This window comes from Oncorhynchus masou, chromosome 14 (genome assembly GCF_036934945.1).
Source record: "Oncorhynchus masou masou isolate Uvic2021 chromosome 14, UVic_Omas_1.1, whole genome shotgun sequence".
NCBI lineage: Eukaryota > Metazoa > Chordata > Actinopteri > Salmoniformes > Salmonidae > Oncorhynchus > Oncorhynchus masou.
The window spans coordinates 8873680-8898907 of NC_088225.1; the positions used below are offsets into that span (position 1 = coordinate 8873680).

At 39.5% G+C, this 25228-nt stretch overlaps 1 protein-coding gene across 3 annotated transcripts; it reads left to right on the forward strand.

Moving 5' to 3' along the window:
* The first annotated feature begins 10390 nt into the window (after positions 1-10390).
* Positions 10391-25202, forward strand: LOC135554112 (putative E3 ubiquitin-protein ligase UNKL). Of its 3 annotated transcripts, none has more exons than XM_064986173.1 (16): positions 10391-10471; positions 11273-11482; positions 14267-14443; positions 15356-15522; positions 16194-16329; positions 16423-16540; positions 16670-16754; positions 16850-17010; positions 17468-17656; positions 18211-18264; positions 18947-19124; positions 19231-19320; positions 19419-19640; positions 19806-19999; positions 20118-20375; positions 20548-25202. In XM_064986173.1, exons 1-16 carry the CDS (start codon positions 10407-10409, stop codon positions 20701-20703), a joined length of 2460 nt encoding a protein of 819 aa, XP_064842245.1. In that variant the 5' UTR covers positions 10391-10406; the 3' UTR covers positions 20704-25202. The 3 variants fall into 3 exon arrangements, with proteins under 3 accessions (XP_064842245.1, XP_064842246.1, XP_064842247.1); XM_064986174.1 differs by having other exon boundaries at positions 15389-15522; XM_064986175.1 differs by lacking the exon at positions 17468-17656.
* The last annotated feature ends 26 nt before the right edge of the window (positions 25203-25228 follow it).

The following is a 25228-nucleotide window of genomic DNA, read 5'->3' on the forward strand; positions in this document are numbered from 1 at the left end:
GTTTACCTCAGTGTTTAAACTTTAACATCAGGAGTTTGAGTTATCTGATAGAGGTGGGAATGTTTTAAACTGTACCTACAGTATACTCCCAATCGGTATTAGATAGAATGTCGCGGCCCCACCCGCTATGGGGGAAAATCACCCGTGGTTACCCCATTGTCTCACCTCAAAAACACAATCTTTTTTGCTACCGACCAGAACATTCTTGGACACAGAGTTCTCACATTTTCCCACTCTCCCACACTGAATAGCCTGAAGCCACAGCGCTCTTCTCGCAGGATCTATTTCCCTACATGGGAGCATTGCAAACTGTTTGTCGTGATTTTTGACATAGTTACATGTACAACAACACAGCATCTTTTCAGCATGTTTTGTTATTTCTGTATAACAGAGAATTGATGATGAAGTTGGCTCTTTTAGAATGGGGGTCAATGGGAAATAAATTTTGTTTCCCCCAATTTGTGGGTGTGGTCGAGGGGAATTACTTCTTATGGCGTGAATATCGACCATCGAGTGTATGGGAATATTTGAACATGTATCTGGTATTCCTGATGTGTCTGTTATTCCTTTCTGTTAGGTAGTTTTTAAACCAATTACATGCAGCCTGATCCAGGCCTATGATCTGGTCGAAAGCCAGGTTGATGAACATGTACACTACATTTCTTAGATAAGAAAGTTCTTAGTTGAGAGTTAGACCGGTAACTCTTGGAGTTACCTGCCTAACAGAACACAGAGGATGTTAATAGTAGCCTAATAGTAGCCTCTCCAACAAAATCCAGGTAGAATCAGGCATTCCCCAGGGCAGCTGTGTAGGCCCCTTAATCTTTACTAATGACCTGCCACTGGCTGAGTAAAGCCTGTGTCTTTATGTATGCGGATGACTCAACACTATGCACGTCAGCAAGTTAAATCACTGCAACACTTAAAGAGCTGCAGTCAGTTTCAGAATGGCTGGCAAGTAATAAGCTGGTCCTAAATATTTCAAAAACTAAAAGCATTGTATTTGGGACAAATCATTCACTAAACCCTAAACCTCAACTAAGTCTTGCAATGAATAATGTGGAAATTGAGCAAGTTGAGGAGACTAAACTGCTTGGAGTAACCCTTGATTGTAAACTTATGGTCAAAACATATTGATGCAACAGTAGCTAAGATGGGGAGAGGTCTGTCCATAATAAAGCGCTGCTCTGCCTTCTTAACAACAATATCAACAGGGCAGGTCCTACAGGCCCTAGTTTTGTCGCACCTGGACTACTGCACAGTCGTGTGATCAGGCGCCACAAAGAGGGACTTGGGATAATTACGACTGGCCCAGAAAAGGGCAGAACGGCTGGTCCTTAAATGTACACGTAGAGCTAACATTAATAATATGCATGTCAATCTGTCATGGCTCAAAATAGAGGAGAGATTGGCTTCATCACTACTTGTTTTTTTTACTCAAGCAGTAAAATCAGATTTAAAAAACAGTGAGGACTGAAGAGTCACACACAGGTACAAACACACATAACATACACACACGTACACCTGGATTGTGTGTTGTAGTAGAGTAGTAGCCAGAAGGCACACACTTAATGTATTGTGAAATATTTTGTAAAATCTATTTTAATGATTAGAAATTGTATTATAATGTATATTACTGCCATAATAAGTATGATTCTAATACTTTTGCTAGATAAGAAAGTATAGAAATAGGGCAATCATTATTTAGGGCACAAGGGTCACCACCTTTGTGGAAAGGGAGCACATGAGCCGCCTTCTAAACCCTTGTGATAGTACCAGATATGATTGTCAAATAAAAAATCTGGGTTAATGATTCAGAAATCAATGGGGCGGAGAGCTGCAATAAAACCAGGTCAAGCATATCAACCCCCCCCCCCCATGGATGTTTTAACTTCAGTATTAACAGTATTAAGCAAGGCCTTTAGCACATCACAGGTACAGTAGTAACTTGTTGAAATTAAAACACAGATTCACTAGTAGTTGACAGGTTAGGTCAGCTAGAGGATGGGAGCAGGAAGAGCAGAGAACTGACTGACAATGGTTATTTAGACCACCATTTCTCTCAAATAAAAATGTGCTAATGTAATGCTCATAATGTCCAGGAGGGGCGATTCTGTTAACTGTGCAACCCAATATGCATTCCATACACAGTGTATTACATTTGGGGCGTGGAGGGGGTGGCATAAAAAGCCAGCAGCAGGCCGTGCGACACAGTCCCCCTCAAAAAGTAACCATATTTGGTTAGTAGAGACCCTACTAAGTATTTTTCACCCCACTTTATTTGAGTAAATTTGTTTCTCTACAACCAAATACTGTATGAATACCATATAGTATTGCATTTGGAGATATGGGGCCAGAGTAAAAAGCCAGCAGCAACTCATGCGACACAGTCCCCCTCAAAAAGTAACCATTTGGTTAGTAGAGACCCTACTGAGTATTTTCCACCCCAGTATTCCATATACGATGTATTGCATTTGGGGCTATGGAGGGCTGAGGGAAAGGCCAGCAGCAGGCCGTGCAACTCAGTCGCCCTCAAAAACTAAGGGAATGCAGGCGACAAGTTTAGATCTGCAAATTATGCCAATTCAAACGCATTGGGCTTATTCAGGACAGATTTTGGCAAAAGTGAGCCTTCTTGCCTTGCCTCTTCCTCTTTGCTGAAACTAGTGAACGGAACAGCGCTGCTCTGTCTTACTATATGTAGCAGGGCAGGGTAGCCTAGTGGTTAGAGCATTGGACTAGTAACCGAAAGGTTGCAAGTTCGAATCCCCGAGCTGACATGGTACAAATCTGTCATTCTGCCCCTGAACAGGCAGTTAACCCACTGTTCCTAGGCCGTCATTGAAAATAAGAATTTGTTCTTAACTGACTTGCCTCGTAAAATAAATAAAAAACATTTTTTTATCTGAGATCATAAATCCGGCCCTAGCTATTCGGTGGCACAAGTGGGGACAGTTCAGGCTGAGGAGTAAGTTTCACACATCCCCATGTGCAACGTTCATCCCTGAAATTTTCCCAGCAGCGACCCCCAGTCAATAGCAGAACGAAAGTCAATAAGCACCACTGTAAAGGACATCACGCTGCTTGCTTAGCAAGTACCACTTCCTCTTGATTCCAGTTATGGGTAGCTGTAGCCCAATATGGCGACCGGAGTATTGGCGAGGGGGTGTGTCAGAAGGAGTGGGTTTATGGAAAGCAAATCAGCTAATTGTGCAGATTTGTTGCCACTCAAGAACGTTTTGCTTCGAGTCGATAAGCTGGCGAGCGACCAGTGCACCAGTGTTGATACACGCTTGTGTCGCCGGCAGTAGCTAATGTGCCCATTTTTTTTCTCACATGATTTTACTTCAAGTAGGATAGCAGCCTACACAAGAAATGATTAATATTGATAACCATCAAGTTGTCACCTTGATAGCTAACCTACATGCAGTCTACTACTCAATGGGGAGGGTATAAACGGCAACACCAGGACACACTGCTCTTCACTCTCTCTTGACAAGCACTACTGTCTGGCAACGGCGTGGGCAACGGCGTGGGCAACGCTGTGGGATATCATGGTGACAGTCACAGAAGCAGATGCATGCAGTAACAATACAGTCATATACCCTCCTCAGAGCATTATGTATTATTCTGTTCGTAAATCCTAGACACCCCATTTAGTATGTTATGTTACGTTTGCAATGGTTACATTAGACAGATGGCTACTTTAAGGCAAAAACAAAAGTAGGGTGAGTGGTCGGATTTACATACAGAATAAAACTAAATGCTCTGAGACCAGGTTGTGGAGAGCTACCCTCATGTAGGTTTTCACTGCAACCCAGGGATGTAGTGTTGCAGCAGTGCTGCCATAGCGTGATGCTGCTCCCTCACTTTTTTATTTGAGAATACGCAGAGCTGCATGGTAAAATAATTTCTGGAAAATATATTCTGATAAATTCTAAATAAATTATATTCAGGCCTAACTACCACGGAAATTCCATGAAAATGATAGAATGACAAACCAAATAAATATGTAGGCAATAACAGCCTATGAGTATGTAGCCGAAATCCTATCCTAGCTAAAGTGAGCCACCAAGCTAGAATTCGTAACAGATCATACGTTTTGAAAATTGATAACATATTATACGTTTTGCAAATTTGTAACATATTGTACATTTTGCAAATTCGTAACATATAATATGAATGTTAATTCATAATATATCATACAAACATCCATCCATACATCCACAACTTAACGCATACTAAACTAAATGTATATATTTCTTTAACGAGTCGGACATGAAGGATTTACTTCAGACTCCCGACAAGGCCCAAATTCCCGTAATTCACATGAAGAAGAGACGGAGATATCAGGGACGTAGGTCGGGGAGCCTTGTAAGGATCCGACGGCGAGTGAGTAATCCGCCAATACCATCAGTCATATTAGCGAATGCGCAATCATTGGATAATACAAATAGATGAGCTCCGATCAAGACTATACTACCATAAAACATAAAAAACTGTAATATCATATGTTTCATCGAGTTGTGGTTGAATGACAACATGGATAACAAACAGCTGGCTGGGTTTTCAGTCCATCAGCCAGATAGAGCAGCTACCTCCAGTAAGACAAGGAGTGACGGTCTGTGTCTATTTGTAAATAACAGCTGGTGCACGAAATCTAATATTAAGGAAGTCTCAAGGTTTTGCTCGCCTGAGGTAGAGTGTCTCATGATAAGCTGTAGACCACACTTTTTACGTAGCTGTCTATTTACCACCACAACCCAATGCTGGCACTAAGACGGCATTGAACGAGCTATACAGCTCGAGCTGTACAAGCAAACAAGAAAAGGCTCATCCAGAGGCAGCGCTCCTAGTGGCCGGGGACTTCAATGCAGGGAAACTTAAATCAGGTTTTACATCATTTCTACCAGCATGTTACATGTGCAACCAGAGGAAAGAATCTCTAGACAACCTTTAGAGACTAGTACAATGCTCTCCCTCGCCCTCCATTTGGCAAATCTGACCATAAGTCTATCCTCCTGATTCATGCTTACAAGCACAAACTAAAGGAGGAGGTACCAGTTACTCGCTCAATAAGGAAGTGGTCAGATGACGCAGATGCTAAGCTACAGGACTGTTTTGCTAGGACAGACTGGAATATGTTCCGGGATTCTTCCGATGGCATTGAGGAGTACAACACATCAGTCGCTGGCTACATCAATAAGTTTATTGATGAAGTCGAACCAAAAGTGACCGTACGTACATACCTCAACCAGAAGCCATGGATTACAGGCAACATCCTCACTGAGCTAAAGGGTAGAGCGGGACTCTAACCCAGATGCTTAATAGAAATCCCGCTATACCCTTTGACGAACCATCAAACAGGCAAAGCGTCAATACAGGACTAAGACGAAACTCTACTACACCGGCTCCGATGCTCGTCGGATGTGGCAGGGCTTGCAAACTATTACGGACTACAAAGGGAAGCACAGCTGTGAGCTACCCTGTGACATGAGCCTACCAGACGAGCTACATAACTTCTATGCTTGCTTTGAGTCAAGCAACACTGAAGCACGCATGAGAGCATCAGATGTTCTGGACGACTGCGTGATCACGCTCTCCGTAGGCGATGTGAGTAAGACCTTTAATTAGGTCAACAGACCTTTGAACCAGGACGTGTACTCCGAGCATGCGCTGACCAACTAACAAGTGTCTTTACTGACATTTTCATTCTGTCCCTGACCGAGTCTGTAATACCAACATGTTTCAAGCAGACCACCATAGTCCCTGTGCCCATAGTCCCTGTGCCCTAGGCTGGTAAGGGCTCACCATTGTCCCAGAAACCCCGGACCCACTCCAATTTGCATACTGCCCAAAAAGATCCACAGATGATGCAATTTCTATTGCACTCCACATTGCCCTTTCCCACCTAGACAATAGGAACAGCTATGTGAGAATGCTATTAATTAACTACAGCTCAGCGTACAACACCGCAGTACCCTAAAACCTCGTCACTAATCTAAGGGACCTGGGACTAAAAACCTCCCTCTGCAACTGGATCCTGGACTACCTGACGGGCTGCCCCCAGGTGGTAAGGGTAGGTAACAACACATCTGCCACGGGGGCCCATCAGGGGTGCATGCTCAGTCCCCTCCTGTACTCCCTGTTCACCTATTACTGCATGGCCAAGCAAGACTCCAACACCATCATTAAGTTTGCAGACGACACAACAGTGGTAGGCCTGATCACCGACAACGATGAGACAGCCTATAGGGAGGAGGTCAGAGACCTGGCAGTGTGGTGCCAGGATAACAGCCTCTCCCTCAACGTGATCAAAACAAAGGAGATGATTGTGGACTACAGGAAAAGGAGGACAGAGCATGTCCCCATTCTCATCAATGGGACTGTAGTGGAGCAGGTTGAGAGCTTCAAGTTCCTTGGTGTCCACATCACCAACAAACTATCATGGTCTAAACACAGTAAGACAGTCGTGAAGAGGGAAAGACAACATCTATTCCCCTTCAGGATACTGAAAATAGCATCCTGACTGGCTGCATCACTGCCTGGTATGGCAACTCCTCGGCCTCCGATTGAGGCCTCAATTGATTTCAGAAGTTATATTGGATATACCGTATGGCTGTACAGATTCCTGGTTCGAATCAACCCAAGATCATGAACCCTAAAGATGGGACAGAGTGCATGACAAGGTGGCCCAGAGGAATCTAGCTGTTCTGAATGAAGACCTCTCGTGAGGTAAGTACACACACACATACACACACGAGATACCAGCTTGATATGTCCCTTGTCACCTATGTTTTTACCCAGAGATTAACAGCTCTGGTGCTCTCTGTCTCATTCTATTTTTCTTGCTCTATGCTTGACCTAGGGTTTGAGAAGAGCTGACAAATCAGAACTGAGTAGGATTGTTAGTGAGCCCCATGAGGAACACCTGATACTGCGCTGACTTCTCTGTCCTGGATGCTCCCCTGCCCAAACTGTCCCATTGTGTTTCCCCACCTCTGAACCCCCTTACCCCAAATAGAGTTGCCCCTGATCCTAGATCTATGATCAATCTCAATTTTAACTGCCTCTCTTTGTCGCTCTCTCCCCATTAAATTTGTGATGTAATGAGATTCTTATTTGGTTAACTGTTTTTACTTATATTGTCAATTTTGTTGTTTAATTCATTTTTAATGTTGTTACCACTTTGAATAAATGTATTTTATCTACAAATGTATTGTTTTTCTTACATTTAGACTTCAGAGAGAATTTCAGTGTACATTTACAGCAGTATCCTGGCACCAGAATTGCAAGCTTAATACTGTAATTATGCTTTGCAGCAGAGATGATGCAAAATATTTTACAGTGCTATTTTCCTTACTGTAAAACATTACAGCATCCCTCTAAATTTACAGCAGGGATGCTGTAATATGTTTTACAATAAGGAAAATAGTACTGTAAAATATATTACAGCATCTCTGCTGTAAACAAAATTACAGTATTATGCTTGCAACTCTGATGGCAGTATAATACTGTAGATTTACAGGGAAAATTTTTATGGTGTCACTCTCAAATAAACCATTACCTGTAAATATGTAAAAAATATTTAACAAATATTGACCATGAGTCACTTAAACAATAAGGCACGAAAGGTTGTGGTTTATGGCCAATATACCATGGCTAAGGGCTGTTCTTATGCAAGACGCATTGCGGATATTGGCCATAAACCACAAACCCCTGAGGTGCCTTATTGATATTAAAAACTGGTTACCAATGTAAAGAGCAATAAAAATAAATGTTTTGTCATACCCGTGGTATACAGTCTGATATACCACGTCTGTCAGCCAATCAGCATTCATGGCTCAAATCACCCAGTTATAAAAATAAATATATGATCTGTAAATATATTCAACATCGCTCACACATAAAACTACAATTTGAACAAATATAGAAGGATTTGTGAGCAAATGTTCAGAAATCCCAGTGTGGAATGTGCATTTGCACATTCAAAAAGTGCCTGTGGATCTGTATTCTGTGTTTACAGAATTCTTTGATTTTTACCCCCATCTGTCCATGTATTGTAATCCACAAATGTAGCTTCAGATGAGAGTCGGCTATCTCCATTCATTGGGATAATCTTAATGTCACGTGATGAAATTACATCACGACTGTGTACTTCTTGTCCTTAGCTAGAAGAAAGAACAGCTTCATAAAATGTGAGTACATCGTTTATTTATTCAACAAATTATGTTAAAATGTTCAACAAATGACTTTCGTATGAATATTACATTTGACCATTGGTGCATGCAATACCGAGTGTGTGTACCGGTAGCTAGCAGGCGATCTCGTCACCTGTTTAGACAAACCACCTCAATTAAATTTACTAGCAGTGGTTGAAAAAGTACCCAATTGTCATACTTGATTTGAAGTAAAGATACCTTAATAGAAATGAGTCAAGTAAAAGTCATCCAGTAAAATACTACTTGAGTAAAAGTATTCGGTTTTAAATATATATAATTTTAATTTTACGTAACTAGGCAAGTCAGTTAAGAACAAATTCTTATTTTCAATGACGGCCTAGGAACAGTGCGTTAACTGCCTGCTCAGGGGCAGAACGACAGATTTGTACCTTGTCAGCTCGGGGATTTGAACTTGCAACCTTCCGGTTACTAGTCCATATACTTATGTATCAAAAGTAAAAGTATAAATAAAAGTCAAAGTCCTTCTATCAATAAACGGCACCATTTTATTGTATACGCCAGAGGTATACTCCAACACTAATTTACAAATTAAGCATTTGTGTTTTTAGTGAGCCCATCAGATCAGAGGCAGTAGATATGACCAGGGATGTTCTCTTGATAAGTGTGTGAATTGGACCATTGTTCTGTGCTGCAAAACATTTTGTATGCATCGAGTACTTTTGGGTGTCAGGGAAAATGTATGGAGTAAAGCGTACATTATTTTCTTTAGAAATGTAGTGAAGTAAAACTTAGTACAGATACCCCAAAACACTACTTAAGTAGTACTTTACATTATTTTTACTTAATTAGTTTACAACACAGCTTAATAGTTCATTGTTAATTCAGGAATGTGTCAATTTTGAAGAACTACTCAATAAAAAAAATCGGAGTTGTGATCTGGCTAACAAGCTAAATTGAAATGTTGCAAATCCTATTTTCCAATCTGTTGTCTTTCAGGGACTTAACAGGGCAATTGATGCTTTGGCATGACAAATCACTCTTTCCCGCCTGGTGTGGAGGTATTAAGAAATTGTAACATTATCTGATTAGAAATGTTAGAAATTCAGCTACTGTTTTCTGCTCCGTGTATGCTTGCTAGCTAGCCAAGTCATTTGTTGTGTATGCTTAGATAAATGAATGAATATGTTGTTTCCTAGTCAATACATGCATTCTGTGTCTGAGTACTGTCAGTTCAATACATCTCTGTGTTGTGTTGCATCATTGAGTTAAGGGGCTGGGCAATGTTGCTTGTTCAATAAAAGGCAAAGTTGTAAAAATGATTAACTTGACAATAATGCTTGAGCCGGCTGCTTTTGGACCCTACTGCAACTCCCCACTAGTCAATCTCCCATTTATTTCAGGCCCTTCCTTAGTTGCTTGATCTGACAGCTGACTCGCCCAAGGACCCACAGCAGAGTTTCCCAAAAAACGGTCCTGGGGACCCAAAGGGGTGGACTTTTTTTGTTTTTTGTCCTAGCATGAATACACAGCTTATTGAGGGCAATTGATCAAATTCATTATTTTAATCAGCTGTCAAGACGAACCTGTACAAACACTCCTTTACCCCTAATGCCATTGCCGTTTGAATACAGGGAGAGGGAGGCAGGCAGGCAAGTCTGTCTGTCTGAACAGGAACTGGTATCATTGTCCTTGGTCATCATAACATGGTGATGCTGATGATTTTGCTCAGCATCTTTTTGATGTGATTCGAGGATGTGTACAGTGCGCTTTGCTTGTTATGTAACTTTGTACTATTGCTATTATTACAGATCCACAAGCACTTTTTTGAATGCACAAATACACTTTCCAAAGTTGTAAATGTTAGGGATTTCTGAATATTTGCATGCAAATATTTCTACATTTGTTCAAATTGTAGTTTTATTTGTAAACTGTATTGAATATATTTACAAATCATATTTATTTTGATTTATGGTGAATATCTGTGAAATATTTATACATATTCACGGATTATGGTTTAATTTGTGAAATATATGATTTACATATTTCCGGACTATAGTTTTATTTTAATATATGCACACATCAAAGTTTTATTTGTGAGTTATGTTGAATATATGCACGGATCGTGGTAGACACATTTACAGAATAAAGAAAAATCTCTCTTCGTACGTTAATGGAACGAAACGGGACAGTTCGCGCAGGCGCGTTTCATTGTTTTGACTGAAAATGCCGTCGGTTTCGAAAACGGCGGCGAACGCTTCTCCTCAAACTGAGAAACCAACCCACTATACGTAAGTAAAGCAAACGTTAAATGGACAAAGACGTTTTCGTTAAAATACCGTGCTGCTTTTATGTACATAATATTGTTTTATAGTTGGACTGCTTGATATTCCTTCACTCGTAGTGCAGTAAAACATGGTGCTTTTCCTTTTGTAAATTCTTCCCAATGCACGCAGTTAGCCTGGCGCTAACTTGCTAGCTACATATTCAAATTGATACAGTAACTGAATTTTAACAAATACATGTGTATAATTGTATTATGTGACCATGAAAATGTTCCACATAAAAAATAGGCGTAACGTTAAAAAGCGGAATCCGCAGGAACTTGGTTGGTGGTTAACGTTAGCTAGCCAGTCAGCGTGCTAGCGTGGACTGGGTAACGTTAGCGAAGTTGAATGGTTTGCCAGCCAGCAGTGGTATCCTTTTCCTCTTTCCACCTCGGCCTTATTAGCTGCCTGTCTACGCATGTTTTTTGACGTACGTTCTGGTTGTTTGATAGAGTGCAATTGCGAACATCCTGCGTGGATTGTATGTGAATGGTCAAAGTAGATATCTACTACCAAGTAGTTCTAGCAGTTCGATTGATTGTAAAATTCAGCTACATAGCTAGCTAGTGTCAATCAAATATTAGTTGTAGATGGTGTAAACGTGTATCTCCTTACCTTTAGCATAGATAGTGTTTACTTTATATTTCAAATAGCGAAACCAACATTTCTATCAAAGTTAATGCGATATTTCCCCTGAGCTTTGGACTCAATACTATTTTACACGGTGTCTGTCATTAACACTGCCTTTGTCTCTCCATTGTGCAGATATTTGAAGGAGTTTAGGACCGAACAGTGCCCTCTCTTCCTGCAGCACAAGTGCACACAACATAGACCCTTTACATGTTTTCATTGGCATTTCCTCAACCAGAGGCGAAGACGACCGATTAGAAGAAGAGATGGAACTTTTAACTACAGCCCTGACGTTTATTGCACAAAATATGACGAGACGACGGGCATTTGCCCAGATGGAGAAGAGTAAGTATTAAGCTTAATTTTTCCCCTGTGAATTATTATGTTCTGGTTAGATTGTTGATACTGTATCATGCTTATCAATATTGTTTTGTGGCTGTTGTTCATTCCGGTTGAGAATTCACTCAATGTGTGCAGGTTGCCAATTTAGTGAGCACACTTATAACGGTGTTGCTAATATTTTATGGATGCTGCATTGTTTCAGTAGGAAGTCCTATTCATGCGAATTCCTGAAGTGAAATATCGTTATTGCACAGAATTCAGCTCGCACCACGAGCTTGGTGATGCCCTAGCTTGCACATGGTGTTGTTGACTTGTCTATTGTTCGAGCTAATGTCGATCCGCATGGCCTCGTATGGCCCCGGAGTGGGCAGCGGTTCTCAATAATGCGGAACCAACTGGATGAGTTAACCACATTCATTGTCATTTCATGGATGGTTTTTTTGTAATTCTCGCTGGACACGTCAGTTTTGAGCTACAGAGTGGGGTTGAGCTTCTTCCTCCAGCTTACAAGGAAACGATGAACACACCCCCTGTTTTCTTGCTCGTGATTGAACCGCCTTTGCACATAGCCTTCTCCCATTGGTCGAGCAACCAATGTTTATTGTTCCTGGGTCCGTTGAAAATGAGGTCGCTTTGAACGAGTTCCTGCTTTGTATTTGTATTCTTAATGTTGTCACAAGTAGTTATACATGGACGTGTCTGTTTTTTCCCACTTGTTATGTATCATCATGTTCATTGAAACCTAAGTAGAAGAGGGATTTCCTAATTCAATTATCTGCTCAGCTTGCGCATACCTACTCTTTTGTGATAATTAATAGAGATGTACTGAGGGGTAGAAATTGAGTATGTAAGTCTTTTATATATTCTTGCTCTATTGTTTAATGGCTACTGCAGCATTTTTAGGCCCAACCCTCAAAGCATCAACTATTTTCACTTTTGTAACAAAATCAGAGGAACATATTTTGAATGTTTGGGGTATGCCACTTCAGCTCATTCTTAGAACTGTAGTTTTCACTACTGGTGTGACATCAATCTACTGAAAATGAAATTAACAAAGAATAGGCCTAAATGAGCCTACACATTTGTAAAGACACAACCATGATAATGATAGCATGTACAAATGGTAATAGATGTAGCCTAAAATATAATATAGCAAGTCACGTTGTGCGGATACAGTTGTCACTTGAGGTTACATATGAGAAGGCTTGTGGTGGTGCGGATAGACACCAAAGGAAGGATGAATACATTCATACATTAGCAGTTCATCTGCATCTACCTAAAATAAAAGCTACACTATTCAGTTCCCAGGTGTAACAAAGTCACAGGGTTATTGTAAAAAAAACAGAATGCTACCCTTTAGTGAAGGGGGAACTTACATATCAGGATGTTATTTGATGATATATCATGTTCACAATATCATAATATTATTTCTGCTCTAGTTGAGGATACCTGCACCAAAACTCCAGTATTTTTCCTTCATAGAAAACAAGCTTTTGTCTTTTTCAATAGGGAGCCAATCGCAATACATATCGTATTGGCACCTAAGTATTGTGAAGTCCCAGGCATTTCCCAGAACTACTAACCTGTCCTGAGTAATATTACAAAATGCCCATACTTGGCCTAATGGAACAGACGTACTTGTTACTATACTTACTGGCATCGCTATCAGTTAAAGTAAAAATATGGAAATGTTAATATTGTATGTGTTGGTTGGGGATTTTTACAAGTCTCCCTACAAAATTAAAGGTTCACTGAAAGGAAGCAGGCTATACAGCTAATAACCTAGCCTATTTAATAAGACAGGATAGATGTTCTAGATTATATCTTGAGAAAGATGCTGTTCAACAATAAGAAGAACAGCTCTGAAACATGATATTCAAACCACTCCTATAATTTGGGCTTATTTGTGTCAGAGCACCATAAAGAAATTGAGTAACTTGAAACGTCTCACTCACTAGTTCAATGACAATCCTCAATGGCACATGTCTGGTTAAAGTGCTTTGGTCAGATCCACAGTTTAGTGATATGTAGAGGTAGCGACTAGATGCGATGTTAATAGTATTTGTGGCAAATATGTAGCATACTGAATACTTTTTTATAGAGGGGTTGGTTAATCATTGAGATTGAGTTCCAGTTTACTATATCAGTGTATTTGGAATTTCACTGCAGTAAGTAAACAATGTTCCTCAATTCAACCAGCTGTCATATTGAAAGTTCTGTACATTTTTTGAACTCTGCCTGAGAGCGAGCACTTGCACTCTATTCCTCATTCTACCAGTGGCTGCTCTCTTCTTGTGACATCACAGCTGTTGCCATGGTTACTGTTGCTGAGTCAGAAGCTTTTGCTGTATTTGAGAAATTGATTGGTTATCTAGCATTTTCAATGTGAATTTGAGCACATTAATAGCGATGCTGCTATTATTTATGTTAAATTCCTCACCATACATCAAAGCCTGTGAGAGCTCTGTATCTATAAAAGGCGTTGCATTCCTCTGACTCCCACTGTGGACATTGGCTACATTTTTGTTGGTCTAATGTGCATATAAAGCATCAAGATGAACGGTTGCCACTAATACAGGGAGGAAGACAGATGGAACTCGTTCCTTTAGCCTCGGTCTGTTTCCTTTCAATTAAAAGCTGTGGACTGACTTCTTAGGATAAGCACAGCATAGAATTCTAGAAACATAGGACAGATTTTATGCAGATTGTATCTCTGTCACATCAAATCCTGATCATTTTAATGAGGAAGTCTGCATTTGTCTAATAATCGTTTCCTTTCCTGTCTAGCTGTCCTTACTTGCACCGGACCACTGGTGACACAGAGCGCAAGTACCATCTTCGCTATTACAAGACTGGTACCTGTATCCATGAAACTGATGCCCGCGGGCACTGCGTGAAGAACGGCCTACACTGCGCCTTTGCCCATGGCCCACATGATCTCCGCCCCCCGGTCTACGATATCAGGTGATCTATCATGCCTTTAGTAACCACTCTGTTCTCAAGGTGTCATACCTTCACAAGCATGTGAATAGGCTTGTTAAGCCAGTTAGCTGAGTACACAAGGATAAATCATGCAAGGTCTGACCATGCACTAACAAAATGTACCAACTGATTCCATTCGTAAATCATAGTTTTAATGAAATTCTAAAATTTACCTGTAGACCATATTTTTGAAGCTGGCTGTCAACCCCTTCTTTACCATTGTTAGTGTTACTTTTATTCGACATGTTCGGCCTAGCTGTCTCTGCAGAAGTGAGTCTGTATCCACTCCAGTACATGCCCATATATGGAAGTGGAAGAATGAAGCGTGTTAATCTATTTTCTTAGCTCAATTAGTCTCCCTGATGCCTCTCGAACTGGCCGGGGCTAAGAGCAGATGAAAGCACAATTTTTCTCTTCATAGACATCGGTCATAGTGTACTTATTGCCAGGGTTGATGTTGGGTTTGTTGAGTACTAATACTGTGCAAACAATGAAAGTGTTAAATGATGGTGATTTCTTTAATGGGATGAAAGATTCAGTGGTATATATGAAGTAATAACCCCACATATCTCAGAGGTGGATACAAAAACTAGGCCCAAAAACTAGGTAATGCAAGCAATGGACATAAGCTTAACAATAACATACATTTGCCCCTTTACTATGAACCATGTGTTCACACTTTAAATTCCTGTCACTAGAAAATAGCAAAACCCTGTCCAACGTTCCATGAATGTCGTCACATTAAGGAATGGGAGCTTGAAATAATTTAACAAAAACAACATTAAATGTGGTATCAGCGTTGCCTAGCAACTGAGCAGAACAAGTCTGTAAGAGCAAGGCATTGCCTGAATATTCTACATTTTGTCTCTTCCTCTTCTTCTTTGTTTTGTGTAGTAGCTCTCTCACTGATCTTCTTCATGTGCACAGAGAGATCCAGGCACAGGAAGCCCTCCAGAATGGCCAGTTGGGATCTGGAGAAGGTATCCCTGATCTACAGCCTGGTGTACTGGCCAGCCAAGCCATGATAGAGAAGACTCTTACAGAGGACCCCCGGTGGCAGGGTGAGCAGCAGACACATTGATTCTGGTGTCGGTGTTACCCAGTGCCACATCATTTTTCAATTGATTGGGTTTTCTTGACCTGTTGTGTTATATTTTGGCATTAGGTCAATAACAGAATGTCTTACAATGAGTATGTTTATATGCACATTAATAAATCAATATAAAACTGATTATGGCAGAAGGCAGAGTATGGCATTAGTCATATTAACACCTTACTCTGCTTATCATAATGGTTGTAAGCATACGCTGATTAAAACATCTGGTTTTCGGGGCAATCTTTCTCATTATTAGGACATCAGAGTTCAGATGTGTGCACGAGCTTCCTCTTGTGCGAGTGAAGTGAGTTTGGAAAAACTGAAGTATGCATATTATAAATAGTTTTCACATATGAACTTTGACTAAGAATCAAAATGTTTTTGCAAAAATAACATGGTCGCTGTGGTTTATTTTCATTAGCGTATCTTTATTATTTATTATAATATTTTTTTTTATGCATTCATCAAAGTCCCGTCAGGTAGCCTGATTCCAGATGTCCATGTCAACAGGATTATTAGGGGACTCGTTCTTGAAAAGCATGTAAACGTTTGAAGTCAAAAGATTATATTAATCTGACTATCCACAATAATAATTTTGTGTGCATACAACAAACTCATTGTGTGCTTTCCTTCCAGACACCAATTTTGTGTTAGCAAACTACAAAACAGAGCAGTGCACCAAGCCTCCACGACTATGCAGACAGGGCTATGCCTGCCCTCACTACCACAATAGTAGAGACAGAAGACGAAATCCACGCAAGTTCAAATACAGGTAGGCGATTAGGACTGTCAAACGACACAGTATGCCTTTTGACAACTGTGTAATATTTCTGTAATATGTGGTTAACCCTTTAAATGATGTCAGGTCAACTCCGTGTCCCAATGTGAAACATGGGGATGAGTGGGGAGAGCCATCGAAGTGTGACAGCGGAGACAGCTGTCAATACTGTCACTCACGCACTGAACAGCAGTTCCACCCAGAGGTAAGTGGGACATTGGAGACTTTATAAACGCTTAGCACATTTCGTCTCTTGCAATGGGGAATCTGTCAAACCTTCATTTGGGAAAATGCCACACAGTTATGAGCAGAGAACCTGTCTTTCTCACTTCAGATCTACAAATCCACCAAATGCAATGACATGAGGCAAACTGGTTATTGTCCTAGAGGGCCGTTCTGTGCGTTTGCGCATGTAGAAAGTAAGTGAAGCTCCTCAAAATAAGTCACCGCTGTCTTGCTTGTTGGCAACCTTTCAAAGATAAAACCTCCTGTCTGTGATTGTGTTCTTTTTCAGGAATTCCCTCCACGGAAGAGACCATGAACTCGTTGCTAACAGCGATGCAGTCGGGCTCCCAGGCCAAGCTGGGCTCTCAGCAGTATTCAGAGTGTCCGGTCAGCGAGTGGGGCAGCAGTGCACACTCCATCAGCAGCATCAACAACGGCCAAGTGGGGAATGTATGTGATCTGACTACTACTCCCTCTATGCTTCTCTCCACTGTCTTTTACAAAGGCATCCCAGTTTGTATGAAAAACATGCTGTCTATAGATTAGACCCTGAATAGATATTTAAACTGTTAACTTTCCTTATGTCACACCTTTGTTTTGTATATTCTTGTAATTTTCTGTTTCCGTTCTTCTGTTTTCTGTACTTGCCTTCTATTTAACTAGTTTGAACATCATTTTGTTTCTGGTAGTACTGGTGCACCAACAAACATACAGTGTAATTCAAATGAATATAGGGTTCAACAGAAACCAAACCTTAACAATTCAGTGTCGTTTTCTCTCTCTCTCAAGCCAATATTCCATCTAAATATCTTCAGTTATCATCTGCTCTCTGGCCTCGTTAGGAAAGCTGGGCTTGTTTGGCTGGCTCTAAAACCCTATTAAGGCCATGTGTACTTCTCTCCCTCAGGTTTCATATTCTAATAGTCCGACTGTAACGCCAAGCTCAGGAAGCAACAGTTCATTGTCCCCAATCGGACCCATCGGCAGGTCCAAATGCTTAACTAATGGTAGCTTATGTTCAGAGTCCACCACGTCAAGTGTGTCATCTCTGACGTCTAACTATCCCAAAGCGCCGGGCTTTGAACGTGAGGATCAGGTACTACAATAAGACTGCTCTCTCTCTTTCCCCGTCCTTACGGGAAGACCCCTGTACTCAGCTTAGTGTAGGGCCTGACCCACTGCTATAAACACAGTTTCCATTCTTTTTATTCAGAATTTTGATTTATTTCCATATTAAATTACTTGTCAGTCACTTTTTTTATGTTATGTAATTTTCTTTAAATTTGGGATGACTTGGTGAATACTGAAATTAACAACCAAGGCGCAATAAATAATAGTTTACCCGTTCCAGGTCAAATTCGGTGTTGTGCTTAACATTTTATGAACGTAGATTAGACATTTTGTTTGGATATGGAACTTGTGTTCATGTTATCTATTAGTTATAAAATAAATGTCTGCTTATTTAGTCTTAGACTGTTTTAATGGGTTGTGGTGATAACATTAGGCAATTTCTCTCTTTTGATAGGGCTGCAGATGACTGATTTTATTAACTGAATTTTCTTCACTTTTAAGAAACGTGTTGGCTTTCTAAGACCCAGCCAATTGCTGGGTTTAAGTGTTGGGTCATGTGAATGTGCTGTCTGTTTTCAGATAAAGAACTATAAGGGACATAGTGATCAAAAGATGATGGACCAAGACAAGCAGGTGAATAACTAAAGCTTTTGCCACTGTCTTTGTATTCCTAGAAGCTAGTTCCCCCTAATATTAATTTACCACCGGTCCAAAAAACATGATTTTTATAGAGAATAATTTTAAGTGTAAACTTAAATGACTAAAACCAGATATAAAGTATGTAGAAAAGATAATGGAGCTATATATATATATTTTTTTTAAACAAGTTTATCTTTGAGAACTACCAATCGCCAAAATAAAAACTATAGTCAGGGAGAGTATAAAATTCCAAAAATGGCATGGGACCTCCATTGATATGTTCATGTAAATGTAAATGTTCATGTTTGAGTCCCTGATAGCATAAGCCATGGCAACATGTGTAGAATTGCAGGAACTTAGATTTAAAACTGCAATTTTGCCGCCTCTGCTGAAAAATATAGGGAAACACTGCTAGTGATATGTAGAACAATTTATATTTAAGGGTATTCATGTAGAGGCAAAAGGGTTTTGCTGTTATAATTTCAAAGTCATTGGGACCCGTCCAATCGACTTGATTAAAAACAGCCTATTCATGATCTCCCATCTAAAGCATATGACCAGGCACGGTATCTGTAGCTTGTCTTACTTCTTAACCAAGCACCAATGTCGTAAAGCTAAGTATTGCTCAAATTGACACTAATGAAACAATGCCTTACTATGTACGCCTCTTTTACAGTCACACAATAGTGTATTCTCTGGGATGAACCCTCTGGCATCCAGCATAACCTCCAGTATAGAATCTAGCCTGGCCTCCAGTATTGGATCAGATAGTTCCTCACCCACCACCTTATCAACAATGAATGCAAAAGCAACCCCATTCTATCCTGGGAGCAATACTGTGGAGTCAGTTATAGGTAAGTGTACTTGTATTGTACAAACTTGTTTGAGGGGTGAATGTGCCTCTTCATACAAGGAATACTTATTGTTCTAGAAAAAAAAAAGACTTGCCTTTTCTTTCAGGTTCTGCTCTTGACCTGAATTTTTGTGACATCAATGTTGCCTCTCTTGATAAAGAGTTTGAGGAGCAAGAAAACAACAGTCTTGGTTTAAGTAAGCAAACCTGGTTTGAAACATTGAACAGAATTAACTTAAGTGTGTTCTGCATTTTTAAATTGCGAAATTGATTTACACTTCCTGTTGCCCTCTAGGTCAAAGGATGCTGGGAGGATCCGCTCCGGTCAACATTCCTGGCTCACTTGCACGGTCTTCTTCATTGAATTCCAACTCCTCGCTCTCTGCATCCCCTCTGAGCTCCCTCTCCCAGTGCCTGTTGTCAGGAATGGCTCCACAGCAGACTCAGCCTCAGGGCTTGCTAACCAAACCTGAGCATGGCCTTCTGGGAACACCTACCTCCTCTCAGAACTCTCTGGGTAAGTTAACAGTAGAATATTTACTAGCAATCTTGACAAACATGTAAGAGTAGGCATTATTATTTTTACCTTTGAGGCATCATCAACCATTCATAAATGCATCACTATTGTTTTTTTTGTTTTTGTGCTTTGACATGAAACAATTGTCCTGATCCCACCATGTAGGTTTGAATGGGGGAGCTAGCAGCATATGGGACTTTGTGAGTGGCAACTTCTCTCCCAGCCCATCACCAGTGTTCAGCAGCCTGGGCTCCACCACTGTGAGCAGCAGCGCTGACCTGAACCGGCTCTTCAGGGAGCTGGATGAGGCAAATAGGAAGATCAAGCAATGGGAAGACACCTGGCACCAGGTCAAGCAGGTCAGACACTAATCCCATGCAAGAACTATGACATGAACTAAAGGCACTGCCTCAGTAAGCAATACATCCTGACCCATGTTAAACCAATTTATATATTTGACATGTCTGTCTGTTCCAGGCATGTGAGGCCTGGCAGAAAGATTCCCATGATGCAAAAGAACAAGCAAAGTCGGCTGAGGTGGAGCGGCAGCTGGCAGAGCAGAAGCGAGAGGACACAGAGCGCAAGCTGAAGGAGCTCCAGGGGGACTTTGACGTGCTGTGTCGCTCCCCTGGCACACCCCTGCTTAGAAGCTATGGAGACCTGGACCAGCTCCCTCTACCAAAGCTCCACTCCATCCAGAGCCAGCTGCGCACTGACCTAGACCTTATAGACGGGGTAAGAAAGGCCAGATACTAAACCCATTCTTATTTATAGTGATCAGGATATACATTATGGCAGACTATTTAGCCTAGTGAAGCATATTTATTTTAAGATCTTGCTTGGAATCATTGTATTGTTATTTTGTTGCGAGTAGTTTCTGATACAACCTCTTCTCTTCCCAACACAGGTAATATATCAGCTTCAGTCAAAGAAATGTATAGTTTGCCAAACGCATGATCGTTGCATAGTCCTGCAGCCTTGCCAACATTATGTACTTTGTAAGAACTGCGCACCTAGTAAATCAGAATGTCCATACTGTAAGACAAAAATATTGAAGTGGTGATGTACAATTATTCAAGGTACTACTTAAGGAATTTGCCCTTTGAAGAACTACTAATACATATAGTATGCTTACATTTTCTAAATGGCATTTTGTGTTTCAGTATTCATATAGTAATACAATTAATAGTTTAATTTGAACTACATAAATGGTGTTAAATGTAGTATGTTATTTTGTATTGTAATGGATCACTTACATTTTCCAAAAAGTTTGGGCATCCATAGTTCAAGTAGGCCTACTTTGACTTTATCACTGAAACACATCAGTCAAACATTATTATTAGTATTGCAACCATCTTTGTGAAGATTGATTTCTCTTAAAGCACTTTGTTGACCTGGGAATTTGTTAAAGGGTATTTTAGAAATGAGCTTTGAGCTGTTTTTGTTTCTTAGATTTACATATTATTTTTCTTAATATGCTAATGTATCCTGCTTTTGTGTGTACTGTGAAACAATACTAGAATATCTCATGTTTCCTATTGTTAAATCATGGTATAGTTCTATATATCTTGTTAGTTTTCATAGAAAAGTGCTAAACTAGTTTCTACTTTTCATTCTTTAATTTACACATTTCCATCAAATAAGTACACATGTTTGAATGCATTTTAGGCATAACCAGCAGCTGTAATGTCAGTAAGGCACATTTATGCTAAAGCAGTTAGCAAATCAATTGTCTTTTAATGATTTACTGAATTGTTCATTATGTAGTTGTTAGAGGAGCATGTCTTGATGTACATAAGTCTGGCACAGTGAATTTGATCGGATTCCTACTTGCTCTCAAACATGTCTAGAACATATCTGATACTTGGCCTCTTCTAGTCTCAAGTGCCTTGCCTTAGATGATAACCATGAGCATCGATGCTTAGAGGATTGTTGTAAAAGCAGACACAGGTAGTCAAAGCTTCTGCACACATTTCTGCATCATATGTATATGCCATAGTGTATTGCCCTATCCTATGTCAAATTATTTCCTCAGATTATAGTTGTATGAAGATATACATCTTGTCAGTGCCTGTGTCCTGACTTCACGCTTACAAACAATATATTTTCCTTGTCTAAACAGGCAATGGTGCTTTTTTGGTGCGGCTTTGATTAAGTGGTTGGGAGTATGCAAGCAAGGAAACAACTCTGGTCTTGTTTTAAACAAGATTAAAAACAGGCTCTGCTATACATTTTAGACTGGTGTTTGTAAGATGCATCAATGGTATTGAACCTGTAAGTTGTGTTTTCAAATACGACAGTGTAATGTGCTTAGCTAGGTTAATCTAATTGAAATGACCTTCTACTGTGTTCAAAATATGTATTTTTCCTCGTTCTATATCTCGGTCCTTTTAATATTTACAGCAATTAGTGTGTTCAGTAGAAAACCATATTCCCAGGTACACGATTTGTAACTTAGTTATAGAAATTGAGAAATAAAATTGTTTACATTTACATGGATGGTAATTCAGAAAAACAAAACCTCATGTTATCATGTTAAAATGGCAGGCGAAACAATTTTATTGCATGTCTTATACGCGTCATACGTTAACCAGCTACAAATCTAGATCACTGCCAGATATATTTGTATTGTGAGTCTCGCATACTGTAGAGTCGATCACTTCACTTTTGCAAGCTTTGCCGCTGCTGAGAGAGATGTATACATGTAGTTGTAATGCATTTACATTCTTGAGTGTTATTGTGCATACACAGTTCAGATTTCAGACATCAGAAGCCTAAATTGTCACATGTTAAGCAGTAACACGTTTTACTTAATATATATCAAAATGGTATCATAACAATGTCATGGAGTCTAACATTTGGTATACCAGGTTTAACTTCTATAATGTTATAGTTCAAGTAAAGTACCACTTAAACAAAGACTCTTTTTTTGTCCCACGTTCGGGTACTTTTGTGAATCTTCTAAAACATTGTTACAGGCCAATCAATGTACTGCTGTAGAATGTCTCAATTCTGAAATTGGTTGTTGGAGAATCTTAATAAAGCTACAGTAAATGCTCACCCCAACTTTTAATATACCACAGGTTTATTTTTCCTGTGATGCCAACTAAGTTAATGTGGACTTGACTCAAATGAACCAAAGTGGTGTTGTAGTTTGTTCTTGTAGTTACATTTAAAAATATGTATTGAAAATGTACAATTAGTATAACATTCTCTTCAATGGTTCAATGACAGAAAGAACTATGCCAACTGCTTTTGCTGACAATAGCAATGGACTTGAAGCCCATTTGTAGTTTTACCAAAGATCTTTATTGCTATTGTTTCCTTTTTTATTTTTATAACTTAATTTCAGCAATCTAAGCAAATCGTTAAAATCCTGATTTGAACCAAACCTAACACCTTATGTAGATTGGTGTGCATTTACAGAAACTAATGGCACCCTTTTTTTGTAAAACAAATGACTGTGGTTAGCAGCATACAATTCTAGTTGTCTACACGTTAGTGATGTTAATATTCTTAAGTGGCCATGTAGACGAGTACCAGTGGAGGCTGCTGAGGGGAGGACGGCTCATAATGTCTGGAACGGTGTGAATGGTATTTGATACCATTCTGCTCCAGCCAATACCACGAGCCCGTTCTCCCCAATTAAGGTGCCACCCAATCTCCTGTGATGAGTACTATTTTGAAGTATGTTGTTCACTTTACAGCTAAAATCTCTTAATCAGTTTTAAATATTGATGGTAGTGAACTACTTGTATGCTGTCAGGAGTATAGAGCACACTTAGACTGTAATGTGCTTTCTTTCTGACTGGTGTTTTCTTCACATTTTAATTCACAATTTACTGCAGTCATTGGAAAGATGGCGATTAGTGTATCATTTGTTTATTGGTTAGGTATGAGTGAGTCATTGACGGGTGAAATGACAGAACTTGATTTATTTAAACCAGCATCAATGGCAGATACAGACGTGAGTAAGTTTTAAGGAGCAACGCTTATCACTCATTTGTTCTTGGTCCTTCACCCCTCTTCAATGTGGCATACTAAGTATACATCTCCCTTTTACACTGAATAAAACTTAAGCTCATATTTTATAAATATGGCTCTAAATCATTCAATGTTATGGCCATATTAAACTAATGTTCTTTTTACAATGGACCAATTTCTTTTTTTATAAATCGGTGCCTTAAGTTAATGTCATATTTTAACTGGCATTTGAAGAATATTGCTCTTAATGAGGGGTGACTTACAGTAAAACGGGAAAATAATCCAAATTCTAGTGCCTTTAGATAATTGTATGTACCATAATCTCCCCACTTAAAATCTGTGGTGGATACCACTCAGATGATTAGCTTTTTCGATATTATCACTTAATGATTTGAGTGGTAAAATTTGCTTTGTCGCTCGGAATAGTTAAGAATTCTATGTGAAGAGCTAGCATTCATAAGAGATCAGAGAAGGGCCATTTTGAACCAGACTGCATGTTTCGTAAGGGAGGCTTCGGGCACCCTTAGAATGATGAATACTGCTTCTTCATCTCAGTCTGTATTTGCCATATCACTCTTCATAACATGCCACAATACCTACCACCAATAAATACTGGACTCAACTTTATTGGCACAAGAAAAAACAGAATTACTGTTAAAGAAAAGCACCAAGTATGACTCTGTTTTGTAAATTAAATGTAATTGAGATGTAACAGTGCTCTGCAGTGGATTAGCATAATCTATTTTGCATTCTTGTAAAGTGTTTGTTTCTTTGTTTTATTAAATATTGTGATCATGGAACCTGAAGATTTTATGCAATCTTGCACATACATAAATGTATGACGCTGTTCCAATTTAGTATGGAGAGAAAAAAATGCATATTGCAGCATAGAACTTTTGTAAAAACATTTAATTGTTCCCTTTAGTTAATTTCAAAATCTTCATTTAACATAGAAACCCTGAAATATTGAATGTACCATTCTAAATTAGATATTTAATAGGTCACTGGAATAATATGGAGAGCAGTTCATCCGTTAGCTATGATGTATCTAGTTTTGTGAATTGCTATACAATGAAATAAATGTAAGACTTAAACACATGCCGATTTCCGGTCTCTGTATTTATCAGTGTAATGATTAAGGGGAGGGGGGAATACATTTTATTTTCTCAGGGTTTTGGTGGACTGTAGGATAAAAGGCTCTTACATTGTGAACTGTAGTTTGTAGATGTATTTGCGCTGATGTCGATGGAAGTAGACGAATGAGAATGAGTATTACGAATGAGAAACATGTCCCTTATTTTGTTACAATAAAGTATGGACAAATAGGACATTGTATATTGAATTAGTATTCAACTACCCCATAGAAATGATCAATGGGAGTTCCCCTGTGTTAAAGTTGATCCTCTTTCTGGCATCAAAGAAAGGCTGGATTTGGCATTTTACTCAATTAAGTAGGAGGTATTGAATCTTTTGCTTGTAGAGTATCATTAACTTGTTCAATTGTACTGCAACATTATGCAATGGTTTACAGAATTCACAATTTGTATCTTGGGAATTAAAACCATTTTTGATCTTAAATGTGTTGAGTATTTGTTTCATGGATT